General features: G+C 44.0%; 1 protein-coding gene across 1 annotated transcript in view; it reads left to right on the forward strand.

Moving 5' to 3' along the window:
- The first annotated feature begins 555 nt into the window (after positions 1 to 555).
- LOC6733232 (zinc finger protein jing) overlaps positions 556 to 13,797 on the forward strand; it is a 114,401-nt gene continuing 101,159 nt past the window's right edge. Inside the window, exon 1 of the mRNA XM_016167523.3 lies at positions 556 to 2,269. Within this exon, the coding sequence (XP_016026108.1) occupies positions 1,620 to 2,269 (650 nt within the window). The 5' untranslated portion in view covers positions 556 to 1,619. The remainder of the gene's footprint in view (positions 2,270 to 13,797) is intronic.

Below are 13,797 nucleotides of genomic sequence, written 5' to 3' on the forward strand. Positions count from 1 at the left end.
GGTTTTGAGTTTTATCGAACCGCAGGAACCTCTTGTATTCTGATTAGTTCCCACACATATCAACAGGTAGCTGCAGCTTGGGTCGCTTGTGTGTGAGCGAACTTGCCACCGCGGACACATCGGAAGTTGCTGACCATCTAGCCAGCCGCCAAATGCCGAAATTCAAATACAGAATCTCTGAACTTCCCCAGAAGTTCAAATGCACACACTCACACACACAGAAAGAACTCACATTGTAGCGCAACAAGCTCCCCAGTTCCCCGCGCGACCCTCTGTCTTGTCAATGCTCTCGAAAACCTGCTGCCGCTGCACAGAAATCAAAAGTGAACACACTGCACGCGGCCCTATCTTCTCCTCTTCTCCTCTTCCCCTTCAACTCTTCGGTTAGCCCCTCGTTGGGCGCCGAATAAAAACGAACGGCAGTTCGTTGCCTTCGTTCTTGCCTCGCGTGCTTCGTATCTTGATTTGTGCCCGGTTCTAGTTGGCTAAGCCATTCGACTGGCACTCGGTCCGCCGACTCGGCGCTCGTCGGCTCCCTCTTCGGGTGGGGCCGCGAAGCTCGGCCCACTCCCACTCCACTTGGCCCCACTCGTCAGTCAGTCGGCAGGCAGAGCAAGAGCAGCCCGCAGCTTTTTCGTGGGGAGATCGCAGTTTTTCGCTTGCCAATCGATGGCGTTTCGGAATTCTAGTTTGCAGTGCAGCGCTTCTTAGACTTTGTTTAATTTGGTTACACGGCAATTGGCGGCAATTAGGAGCAGTGGCCACTGCATTAATTATGGATGGTGCGCGCGGCAGACAAGTTGGCCCCGTGATAAGTAAATCGCTAGTTTGCTGAGCGAGAGGCACATTGGAATGCATTTGATTAGATTGCGATGTGTTTGTTCGCCCGTCATTGTTGTCAATAAACAAAAGCTGGCCCGCAGTCACAGCGACTAGGAGGTTAACCTGACTTACCCGTTTCGGTTTTGGATTCGGTTTCATTGCCGCCTTCTTGAGCTTGCTAGCACCGCGTTTTTGCCAATCTTGCAGAATGAATTTCGGGTGTGCACCGGAAACAACCGAGAGCGAAATAACTATTGGCCATTCACAAAGCCATAGAGCACAGTGGAACACTTTGTAACGGATCGCAAATCAAAACCGAACCCGCGACGTCGCTTAATTTTATGATGATCAAGTAATTTCTCGACTGAAATATCAATCGAATTGAAAAATGTGTGTCATAAGTGCAGAAGTGAAGTGCAGCTCAATGCCAAAAGTCATAAAAGTGCAATTGATTTAAATGAATTTTTGTTTAATTTGTATAAATATTTTAACTTCTCGCAACTCGAGAGTCCGACCCACGAAAGTCATAAAATGCAAGTTCATGGCGAAATATAAATACCAATTTGTGCAAACTGATGGGGAAAATCGAAATGGTAATACCATTTAAGGGCAGTGCGGCTAACAATTGCTGACGAGCAACTTTCAGATTAATGCAATTCAAATTGGCTTTCCGTCGACTAACAATAAGCAGCTGGGAATAGCAAATGTGTGCCAAAGCAGATCCAGAGTTCTGGCAGCAGTTAACACCAATTAAAAGCGTCGTTGTAGCAATAGTGCAGCAAACGTAGAGCGGGAAAATGTCAGCCATTCAGCCAAAGGATACGGCACTGAAGACCAAGGAGTCGGCAGCTGAAGTAGCAGCCCCTCTGGCCACACTCTCTGCCAAAACAGCAGGAGCAACGGGACGGAAAACTTTAACCTCCAGCGCGGCTTTGTCATTGTTTGATCAGCTGAAAAACAGCGTCAATACAAACAGTTTGACAATTGGCGCCGGCGTCGGCAACAACAGTAGCCCAGAAGCCACACCACCTAAAACAGCACCAGCCAGTACATCCACCGCCCCCCCGATACTTACTCCCACAAGCACACCACCCACACCACCCACCAACAAAAGCCCGTCTCTGTCCTCCAATATTGAACTGAAGCCCCCGGCCAAGCCCGCTCGGCCCTTTACCTCACCCAGCACTATTGGAATCGTGCAGGGCACCAAACGGGGGGTGGGCGGAGTGGTTGGCGGGCTCGGAGCCCAAGCCGCCAAATTGGATATAAACGCATTGCGATCTCAGCTCTACCAGGGCGCCAGGAAGACTGCAACAACATCTCGAGTGGGAGTCGGCAAAACAACAACGGTGACAACAGCCCCAAGAACAACTGGAGGAGAACGTGGCACAAAGGGGTCCAAGAAGCGGTGTCTCGATCGGTACGACTCGTCGGAGTCATCAGACAGGTGAGTGAATGTCGTGGGCACACTACTGAAGTTTGCATTTTGCAGCGAGCTACGTTGCTCTTCGACAATTCTAAATTCTAGTGGTAATTTGAGTTTTTTAATGGTTGATTGACACTCTTTTTGAGGTTTATTTAAACGCAAAGGCAGAAGCGATGGTCGTATCTAATTTTTGAAATATATTGAAAGCTTTAAATTTTTATAGAACACAAAAAAAATTAACAATAAATAAAAATAAACTTTTTGCATAAACAATAGCAGCTTATCCCTTTCCCTTCTCATCGTCGTTTTTAATGGCATCATTAAGCGTCCTAACAATGCAAGCTGCCAAATGTATTTCATAGATGCACTGCCTGGCTATAAACGGAAATGCAAAAGTGTATCTGCGAACCGGCTGGCTGTGGCAAGTCTGAGCCAAAGAAAATGCTCTAAATATACACACGCGCTGTACTGCCAAAAAGTGATCCAAAAGTTTGATCCGCGAGACACAAATAGAATGCAGCCCATCCCAGTCATGATAAACGCATGAACCAAATCTGCAGTGCTTAGCGAGATCTGGAAATCGCTAATAGCCGATTGAGCTGAATTTATCTGACAGGTAATCGTTCCAATAATTGTACAGACCTGCAAAGTGCCAGTCTTGTAAGGGGCCTACGAGGCACGTGCCTCATAGATTGCGAATTTATGGCTTACAGATACATTTGTATCTACTCAAATGGGCAGCCACAAAACCTCTTGCCGCAATGCCAACTAATTTCCGCTCATTAAAAATGCGCAGCACAGTGGAGGCAGCAGCGGAATGGAAACAAAGGAAGAGCAAAGGCCGCAACGGACTGCAGGCATTTGTATCTGGCAGATACGCACAACATGCGTTCATTTATCAGCCGCAAATGGCGGCTGATGCGCCGCAGTAGCAGAGCTGCTGATTTTCCAAATGCGGCGCGTGGGCGGTTGAGCAAACGAAGGCGGCTTCCTGGCTGCATCGATGTAGATATAGATGCAGATACGAGTCCGAAACCACCCCTTTGGGGTAATGAATCTTGAATATGAGCTGTGCTCTCTGCCGATCTGCTGCACAATTGTCGATTATGTGTAAGTTATGTTTCGGTTTTCAAAAATGGTTCTAAATTCATGCACATCTTCTATCTTTGCTACGCTTATTTGGAATTTGTATCTCGTTTCGCAGCAGCATGTTTCAAATGTTTTGTGGGGAGCGTTTTGTCAATTGGCTTGGCCTTATCACCGTCCTCGTATCACCCCCCCAAGATCGCGTTCCCTCGCGGACTGGTAAGTGATTTCGGCGTTGCCTCTCTTCGTTGGCAGTCGGAAATCATTTAAACTTTTGGTCGTTGAACTCCTTTTGATTTATTTATTTTGTTTGTTTCTGTTTCTGTTTCTGTTTTTCTTCCCTTTTTGGTTTTCGTGTGTGTGTACTTTTTGTCGTCGCCAAACAGCATTGCATTTTGTTGTAGCTTTGTGTTTGGCTCGGTTTTTATTTCGATTTCGTTGCGAATCTTTCCAGAGCTGTGCGCCTAAAATTTGAATCTTGGCAAAAGGCTGCTTTTGTGAACTAAGCTCTCTCGTTCGCTGGCTCGTTTCAACGTGCTCCTAAACCACAAAAAACAATCCCACTTCCACTGAGCGTAGTCATTAAAATGTATTTATTTTCGAAGAGCAAAACAAAAACCAAAAATACATGTGCACGTATGCATTTGAGTATAACCAGCGAGTAACATCCGCAGCTTCGAAGCGGAGGCATTTAACTTTAATTGTCGCTCATAAAGCTGAAACACAACTGCAAGAGTAACTGCCTACTTCAGCAACGCAATTGTTGCTGCTGCAACTGCAGCGTCGTCTTTGCTTTTTGCAGTGTCGCCGGACTGAGCGAGTGTGTGTGTGCTATTGATTTTGTCGACTTTGGTCTTACAGGTTTTCCACGTTTTTCCACATATTTCCACGAGACCCCGAGAGCGACCCACTGCTCCAATGGCGCGAGTCTTTGCCCATGCTTTTGCTTTTGCTTTGCTTTTGCTTTGCTGATTGTGGGCTGTTGCTGTTGCACTTTTCGCCAAGTCATGCACGGCGGGCAGCGGGTGGCAGGGGACGACAATCACCCTGAGATATTGTGTAATCGCCCACGTTGATTTATCTCGTTTAAGTGACTCCGAAACGGCAGCACTGCAACAGCAACTGCAACAGCAACAGCATCAGCAATTGCAGTTGCAATGACAGCGGCAACATCGCGCGATGACATAGAAAGTGTAATATAATAAGTTGCAATTGCCAGTGTGTGTATCACCGTTGGTTGCCGCGGGTCGTGCACTCAGAGAGGTCGTGCTTCCGATGCTATTTGCCATGTCTTGGGATAACCATTTGCAAGCTCCTTTTTGGCCTTTTATCAATTTGAGCCTGACAAGTTTTTAGGGCCATAGTGTAGCACTCTTGATTTTACTAGCCAAATTTTGAAGATGGTGAACGCGCTCACGAAGCAGCCGTCTCGATATCCGAATAAAAACTTAGAAAAATATAAGGCGCTTAAAAATACAGAAAGCAAGGTTGATTCGTCGTAATATTGTCACATTCATAGACTGACAAAGAAGTGTTCTTTCCAATTTTCTTTTGCATCGGCAAGGAAATGAACGTCTAGTCCATGTCTGAATTTCGAAAATTAGGGCTATCTTATTTCTAGATTCTGCAACGGGTAAAAGATATAGAGGTAAAAGAGCCAATCTAGCCATCGTCGGTAACTATAAGAGATCTCAGTAAACATTGCCACTCCCACATTTACGCCCTAGCCCTAAAAACTGTAACACTTCAAAAACTTAAAATTTTTAAATTGAAATTTATGTTCGGTTCAAATATTAAGTTTGTGTACCGATTCTTTTTATTCTGACTACATAAATGTCGGCCAGAAGTGCTCCGCTGTATAGACGCTAGGAGATTAGGCTGAATTGCAACTGCAAAGAAAAAGACTCGAAGACTAAGGAGAAGAAAATGAAGTACCGTTAAGAGTGCTATATCTAGTGTTGGTTTCATGAAAAACCTTTTGTACATAAATCGAAATACGTTGCGGTCGCTCTGCTATTTGCATATATCGCCTCACTTAACAGGTATATGTTATTCGAGGCAATCGTCTATAGAGATACCTTGTTTTTTTTAAGTGTACACTGTGTTTTAATGCTTAAGTGTTTTCTTTACACATTTTGTATACGTTCTGCAGCAGTCTTTCGCGTGTTGGTTCTCTGATGGGATTCCCAGACTTCTACTTGTATGTATGTACATATATGTACATACATATATGCGAACCCCCTTTTCGCCGCCCCTGTTACAGTCTGTCCTTGTCGCTGCTGCTGTCCTCGTCTTCGCTTTTGGTTTTTGCGTGCTGCATTCTGCTGATGTCGGTGTCGCTTATTGACTGTTAGTTGTGATGCCCAACATCAGGGGCCAAACTTCCAATGACTTCCATACGCGGTATAATTTCTAAAAAGAAGCGTTCAATTTACACAATAAGAATATGTACGACCAGAAATTGAGGTGAATTGTTATTAATACATTCGTGCATAATCAAGTAAAATCCCTCTTGTTCGTGGCACTCCTAAATTCGTATTCTTTTTGCTTGCAACAACCATCCGTGCCCCCGCATGTGTGAGTGAGTGGTTGTGTGAAAAGCAGTTTAAACACGAAATTAGAGCCTTCCCCCTCCGAGGTTCCCGATTCCCCCGAAGGGAGCGCATTAAGTCGTAATAAATGCTGCCTGGTTGCATGCTTTGTACATTGACCTCAAAACGGAGCAAAGCCGCCGTGCGCGCGCCCCTTTCCCCTGCCACGCCTCTTTGGGTTGTATCTCTTCAGCTGGGATGCTGTTCCCTTGTTGTTGGCATTGTTTTTGTTGTTCTAGTTGTTGTTCGTGCACATTTTGCTAAATAGCTTCTATTTACGTTCCATGGAAAATGCAATTCGCAATTGTAGAATGCAGACTCTTTTCGCCGTTTGCAGTTGTTTTCCCTGCTCGCACGCTACTTTGTCTCTACAAACAATGGCTAGAAGGCTGGAGGAGGGGGTGGTGCCGGCGGGCGGACTAGTTGCAGTACGTGCGCGACTTTTCGGGGCCATAAATCAAAAAGGCAAAAACCGAACCGGTCTCAAGCAGGGATTTCTTGGCTGAAATCGGGGTTGGGGGAGTGAAAACAGCTATTAGGAAAAATTAGGCGAGTGAAATGGCGAAAAAAGTGTGAAATAGTAGGGATTTAGGGACACTTTTCTTTCCGCCCCCAACTTCCGCAAGTTGAAGTGTGCGATTACACTAATACTATTCTGAGTTTTTCCGTAGCCAAGGTCGTACAAAATATTTAAATTATATCTGAAAAATGTATATGTGCCTAGTTATGGATAGAAGAAATCATATCTGACTGAAGTAGATCTAGGCATCTCTGACCGTACAAATATAAATTTGTCCGCATGAACATCTAAATTTCGAAACTCAGTTTTTTTAAAGCCCTCTCCAGTTCATCTTTTAACTCTCACGAATTCTGCAACACTGTTCTGCTTATAGTCCGGAAACTTAAAATTTACAATTCTTGTATCTATCGACATGCAAATAACATTTCAATTCACCTGGCGCTATGAATGATATCAAATTAATATTTTTAAATAGTTGTAGTGCTTCACAAATTGAGTTCGTCGGACCGAATCTTAATTCCAATTAATCAATCTCACTCTCCTGTAGATTATTCAACTCTTTAATTAGGGCTGTCGAGACAGGAAGTGCCATCCAGACGGCTGAAAGTGCCGAGACTCCACGGGCTCGCAATCCCGCCCCGAATATTCCATTCAGGGTCTGCCCCAGAGCACATTTGTGCAACAGATGCATAATTTATGCATCGCTTACACATCTCATGTGCAAATCGACGCGCCAGAATCATAGTGTGCAAGCCCCGTTGGAAAGAAAACCAACAAACCGACAACTTAATGGCATTCTAATGCCGGCCACCAAAATCAAAATCATATTAGCCAAATGCCGGGATGCAGCGGCGTCCGCTGATGCCGTGCCCGATTTTGCATCTATTTTCTGAGCGCACTTTTGGGCCAGCCATCAGCCAACATCACATACTGGAACGTGGCGAATTTTCATTAATTATAACGTCAGGCGGCGCGCGATGGACAGGCGTCGTTTGCTCCCCCTTTTGCCCTTCGCCCTTGCCCATTGGCCCTTCGGTATACACTTACAGAAGGACTCCACTGAAAATATAATTTAAATATTTTGTATTCCCTTCTGTGGAAAAATGAACTGAAAAACATTTGACATTTTGACAATACTTATGTTAGGATACAAGTTGGGGAAGGAGTGTATTTAAATTCTTTAATTAGCTGGCATAAGCTTCTGAAATTTATACTCTCATTAGTAAGATCCGATTCTAGCGCTCCGAGAAACCAGCAAAATGCAGAAATTACAAATTCGGTTGCAAATTTATTTGTGAGTGTAGTGTGTACTTCCGTGCAGACACGAGGCATGCCTCCCTGATTGCAGCTGAAACAACAGCAGCAAGCCAGTGCATCACATCGAAAAGGTAACTCCAGACCCAGCCCAATCTATCCCCACTGACATCGCTGGTCAGACAGACGTCCAGAGAACCAACTGACGGCCATTTCAGGCACTGGCTTTTTTCGAGCTGTGCCCAAGCGAAAATTAGTCATTAACTTTTTAAGCATCGGCTGGACAAACATGGCGTATGAGTGATGTGCCATGGTGGTCATGCGGTGATAAGCCCAACAACTGCACTCAATTCTGTGGTGCATGTGGCAATTATTCTGCCGCTGCACTGGTGGTGCCAAGGACTATCTGTGAAAAGTATCTGTAACCATCGTTACAATATTTAGGATGAATTTATAATTAAAGAAATTGCATCACTAGGAAATTTAAATTGAATTCAATGCCGTTTGCTCAGATTACTTTCTATCAATACTTCCTAACACATTTGTAACCCATTGTACCAAAGTCAGAAATCCGAAAGACGAATCCATAGTCTTTTGAATTCTTCGTATTGCAGTTGTTTTCTTACTTGTTACATCCAGCTTCCACTTCTCGCTTTTCCCTCTTGACATTGACCTTGGGATGTGACCTGCTCCACTTCGAAGCTCAACCGAAACTCAAACATAAACACACAATAAGAAGCTTTTAAAAGGAAAAGTGTAACTAAATGGCTCGATTCGAGTTGCAAAACGCTGAAGAAAGCACCAGTCACAAAGCTAATTAAAAGAAATAAAAAGAGCTGACGAGCGGAAAATGCGTACAGAAAAAGTGAATGAAGTAGTTAGAAGTCGGAAACGGAAATATAGCAATAGCAATAACTGGGTAACAAGCAGACAATGAAGAAAACTCTGGGAGCGACTTGGGGCATGAAAGAGGAGGGAAGTGTGCCGCACCAAACCATCATAATCGGCTTAAAAAGTGTCAGCCTGACATCTGATCAATGTGAATTGAATTGACAATCGAAGCTGAAATTTGTACGGTCGTTCGTGGACTTTGTTGGCGATGGTATGCTCGTTGTGGTGCTCGACCATTGTTTGGTCCATTGATTAGACATGAAATGTTGTGTCAAAATATATTAATTAATATATATCCACAGGCAATGTCACATAAATTGTGTGAGGCTGTGTGCGCTTTTATTTGCGTTCACGCGTGAAATTAGTTTGCGGTTAGGAAGGGCAAAGAGTTTGTGATTCTAATTAGCTCAAATAAAATCAAATTGAACGCAAAAATACGTTATTTTAAAATAAAATTATATCAAATTGCATGGCGTACCACGCCCAGTGGCAGTGCGAGAAAAAGCCAAACCACATGGTCATTAAAAGTAAATTAATCTGATAGGGAGTGATGCAAGGTAGTTCAGCGCTTATTTTATTTAAACAGTCCTGAAACCCAGCGGTGGTTACATTAATTGCTCACCTTTTTGATAAAAACCCAGTTACGTTTTACAAGGTATACGAGCTTGTGGGAGAATCTTAGCTAAATAATATAAAATACTGCTAGTATAAATGTATATTCTGCAGTCAGGAAAAGTAATGATATATGATATAATTGGTTATTTTCTTGTTTTTCATGCAAAACTGTTATGTTAGGTCTGCCACTTTTCAGCGCACTAATTTCTGATTTCGATGTTATTCATTAGAAATTCAATTTGCCTTTTCCGCCACAGCAAGCAGCAAAAACAATAAAGGTTGCATCAGTGCAAGCGAAGCGTTGCAATTACTGCACTCCAAAATGAAAGATACACGTCTTTAATGGCGATTGCCGTGGACATAACTGCTGGAACTTTTGTAGTCCATTTTTACATTTTTACCGATGAAACACAAACGCTTGTGCAAGTAAACAATGCTTCATACCGCATACAATCCTGTTAACTTCATTGCAATTAATGTCCAGTCAAGTATTCAAAACTTATGACAGTTAAAAGCGCCTGCATTTGCTGCTTTCTTGTACAAGAATCTTTCTTTAATACCTTGTTTCAAAGTCGCCACATTGGGGGCCATTCCCTCCATTTCGCGCGCTGTTATCAACACGCGATTTTTGGCACTTCTTTTCGTTTTATTTTCATTTTATGAAGATGTCGCCATCGAAGCGAAGCGCCAAAGACGGCGACTATCGTGCTGAGCTGTCCTTGTCCTTGCGCTGTTGTTCCTGCGAGTTCCTTGCTGTTTTGGGCGCTGGTGCTGTCTATATGTATATGTACATGCCTGTCTCATTTTCATGGGCCATTTACGTAGACAAAGACGTGCGGCATGTTTGTGTATCCGTAAGATACATTTTCGGCTTGGCTTGGTTCCGTCTGACTTTAGTCCAGGCTTCTCCGCCGCTGCTGTCTCTTCATCTGCGTCTGTCTGCTGCAGTCGCCAGTATATATACTATCTCTATATGAGGATAGTGTGGTTGGCAGGGGAAGCAAAATACCGGTTCTCTGAAAAAGTTTTCAAAGTTCCCGATGGGGTGTAAAAAAAGTTTATGAATAAAATAAGAACAAATGCTTTTTTATTTCCTTCATATTTTCTTTCCCTTCTGCCTTCGTGCTTATTGCAAAATACCTTTATGGACAAAAAAGAAATGCGAAATGTCTGCTTGTTGACCAAGATGAGATGGCCCGGCTTAAAGTCGTCCTGGAATTCCTCGAATATTTTCAGATCCCTGCGAACTTCCCTTCCACTTGGAACTGAGCGTTCCGCAAGTCCCGAACATTTATTTTTATTTAATTAAACAACGTTCAAACGATTTAGTGGAAAAGTGCGTGAGGGAATTTTTCGTTCGTTCGTTTCTGTTTCGCACACACAGTCATATGTGGGCGGAGTCTGTGTTTTTTTTTCGTTGGGCGGCAGTCGTTAATGTCTATAGTAAATCAAACCATTAAAGTCCAAGAAAATATACCAAATTTCGCCGGTTGACCAGGGCTCTTTTGCCCTTTTGGGCGAGTCTTGAGACTCTAAAATGTCTAAAATGTTAACTACGCTCATTAAAATTGACACACAAATGCCGGAAAGTTCAACGACAGTTCGAAGTCAGTGAGAAAAGTCGGTGACAGAAATAATTAACAAATATTTGTGTATTTGCTTAACTTTTACTCGACCGATGTTTGCCTTGGGATTTTCGTTTTCCCCCTTTTTTGCTTTATCAAATGTTTGCCAAGACATAAAACAAACCAAACATCCAGGATGGTGCACAGCGGATCGAGGGGAAACTCTGTCACCAGCTACATGCGGGAACTTATCAGATAGTTGCATAAGTGAGGATAAGTGGGGAGCGGCGTCAAAGTTCTTATCACTTTGGGTATACCTCGAAACACTATGAGTAAAGCAAAGTGAAATATAAAAATAAAAGTATCACAAATTTCCTTCGCTGAGTGGTAAAAAATGTGACGAACCGGGGATACGAGGGCAGTACATGACGCATTAATGACCCAGTAACCCACAATTCTACAAAATCTATTGTTTACTTATCTGGCCTATACGATTTCCCTACAAACCATTTCAAGCGAATGGGATACTGTATCTAACTTGTTCTTTATTGTATTCATACCACTTCTCTCATTTAGTAAGTACATTAACGTCGAAAAATTTAAACATTTATGTGATCAGGATCACCCGCCGGAGTCGATCTAGACAGCCCTTTCTCCGGAGAAACTGGCAATGAAGCGTAAAGATTCTGGTCTTAAGTATATGATGAGTAGTCTTATGAGTATGCAAACTGCCTAAAACTCTTATCGTTAAAACAAACTTTAAAAGGGCTTACCACTAGTATCAGTTATCGCCTAAATGTGGTTTTCTCACTTTCAGTAATATAATGTACATTAGTTCTGAAGTCGACAATGGTTATTCATTAAATTCGATTAGCCCATTCCTTTAGGTAATTTTCAGTTTGGGCAAGTACAAAATTAAGATAAGACTAACTTAAAACACGGTAATTAATCATTAACAAGCCTTCCAATTACGATGCATGCCATGTCATCCGCACATCCTTTTTTCAAGCCCCCTTTTATCCCAGAGAAGCGCTCATTAGTGGGGACTAGATCGAAACAGAATGAAGGATGTTCTTACTGGGCTTTTAAGGGAGTGTCCTTGATTCCCTCACATATGGCCAGCCTGTTTCCTCGCCAACCAAACAAGTGTGAGTGCGTGCGACAATTGTCTGTGACACAAAATGATTTTAATCATAATGTTATTAAACACGCAACCGGAGAGGAGGAGCAAAAGGGATCCGGCTACGACAAGGGCTAACTAGAACCGGCCCTTAACCCTCGACAGACCCCCGCTTTGACACATGTGAAGATCCCAGGGAGATGATAACTTCTGTCACTTAATTGCCGGGGCTTAAACATTACAAAACTTTTGTATGGCCGTTGTTAACATAATAAATGAATTTTTTCTGTTTCCCTTCGCCAGCTAGCATTATGAGCTGTGAAAAAGTCAAGTTTGGCCTAATGAGAGTCCAAAATGAGCCAAAAAGGGCAGAACGAAGACTTCCGTTTGGATATGTTTGCTTGGAGTTATTGCGAGTCGCTTAAAATGGAGCGGTATAGGTAATTGCGGATACTTTGGCGACCATTGAGCGATCGGAGGCGTTGCCCTGGTTTTTTCCCGTTCTCCCCACATCCTCCTGCCCCTTTTATCACTTCGCCCCACTGGGCTGACGGGTCACGCGATATGCTGAAGGAAGCCCCTCAGAAAACCAAAATGAAGAGTTGTGGTAGAGTCCTCGAGGGCGTTGACCAAATGCAATTGATGAGCAGTGGCGGTGACTCCGCATAAAGGCAAATTCGAGAGGGTGTCTAACGAAAGGGTTGTTTTCGGTCTTCGTACTCTTCGGGGCAGATATCAGTGAAGGCCTTGATTAAAAATCCCACCATGTAACTGGATGGTTCTCTGATGAGTTTTTTTTTTCGCGAACAAATGACTGAGTTTGCCCACAGATGGCGCCAAAAGTACTCGATACATCATCTGTTTGCATATGCTCCTGCATCCTGCGTTTTCGAATGGCTGCTTAAGCGCCTTTAAGTGTTGCTTTTAAGGTGCCTGGCCCACAAGCCCATATCGACACTAAAATGAATCTGTGCCACACAGATGCAGATGCAGTAGTAAATGCCGTCGTATCTCTGTCGGGTATCGCATGTTGCCAAATGTATCTTCGCATCTCGCCGTGCCCGCGACAGCGCATCTTAATCCTTCATCATCGTCAACGCGGCCCTCGTAATCATCATAATCAAGCAGCCAAAAAAGTGTGAAATTCGTGGAATCGACGTGGAGAGTTTACTCCTCTCGTCCCCCATTCGGGGCAGTTCTTGAACTCTGCCAATGTCACGGGGAAGCAGCAGCATCAGGCCAGGGATGGCCCTCTGCAGTTCGCCGGCCAGATACATTCGTATCTGTATCCGCCTACCTGTATCTTTGGCACGTCGCCGACGTCGACATGTGTTTGCCGTTGTATTTTGTATACTTCATGGCGATTTAATGTACTGGCCGTCGTCCCCGGCTCGCTGGCTGTGTGGTTTTAGGTTTAGGTCCGCCGTCTGCAACGCCCTTCCCTACCTGAGTCGCCGCAGAATCGCAGGGGTCTCTCCTTGAAGACTACCCATATGCCTTTAAACTTGTTTCAAATAATTTCAGACTAGACGTGCATAAATCTACTTAACAACAAAACGGAGAAAAGGGAGGGCAGCCGAATCCCAATCCGAAACCAAAACCTAAACCAAAGCCCAAAACGAAACTCCAACTTCGCGACGTTGCTGCCGCCTCAGCTGAGATTTGGCTTTTGTCGGCACTTGTTGGTCGGGAGGGGCGGAGCTGGCTGGGGGAGCGGCTCTAGCGGGCTTTCTTTGTTGCCGAGTTTGAAGTTGTTCTTGGGCCTTGTTGTTGCCGTTCCTGCTTGCATGCTAAATAATTAAGTTAGCACTTGTGCGCGTAAGAGTGTGTGTAGCTGTGTGAGTATATACAACTGACTGATGGACAGACTACATGGAACGGTACACTGGGAAAAGTGGTCCATTTTG

The sequence above is a fragment of the Drosophila simulans genome, chromosome 2R (genome assembly GCF_016746395.2).
Source record: "Drosophila simulans strain w501 chromosome 2R, Prin_Dsim_3.1, whole genome shotgun sequence".
NCBI lineage: Eukaryota > Metazoa > Arthropoda > Insecta > Diptera > Drosophilidae > Drosophila > Drosophila simulans.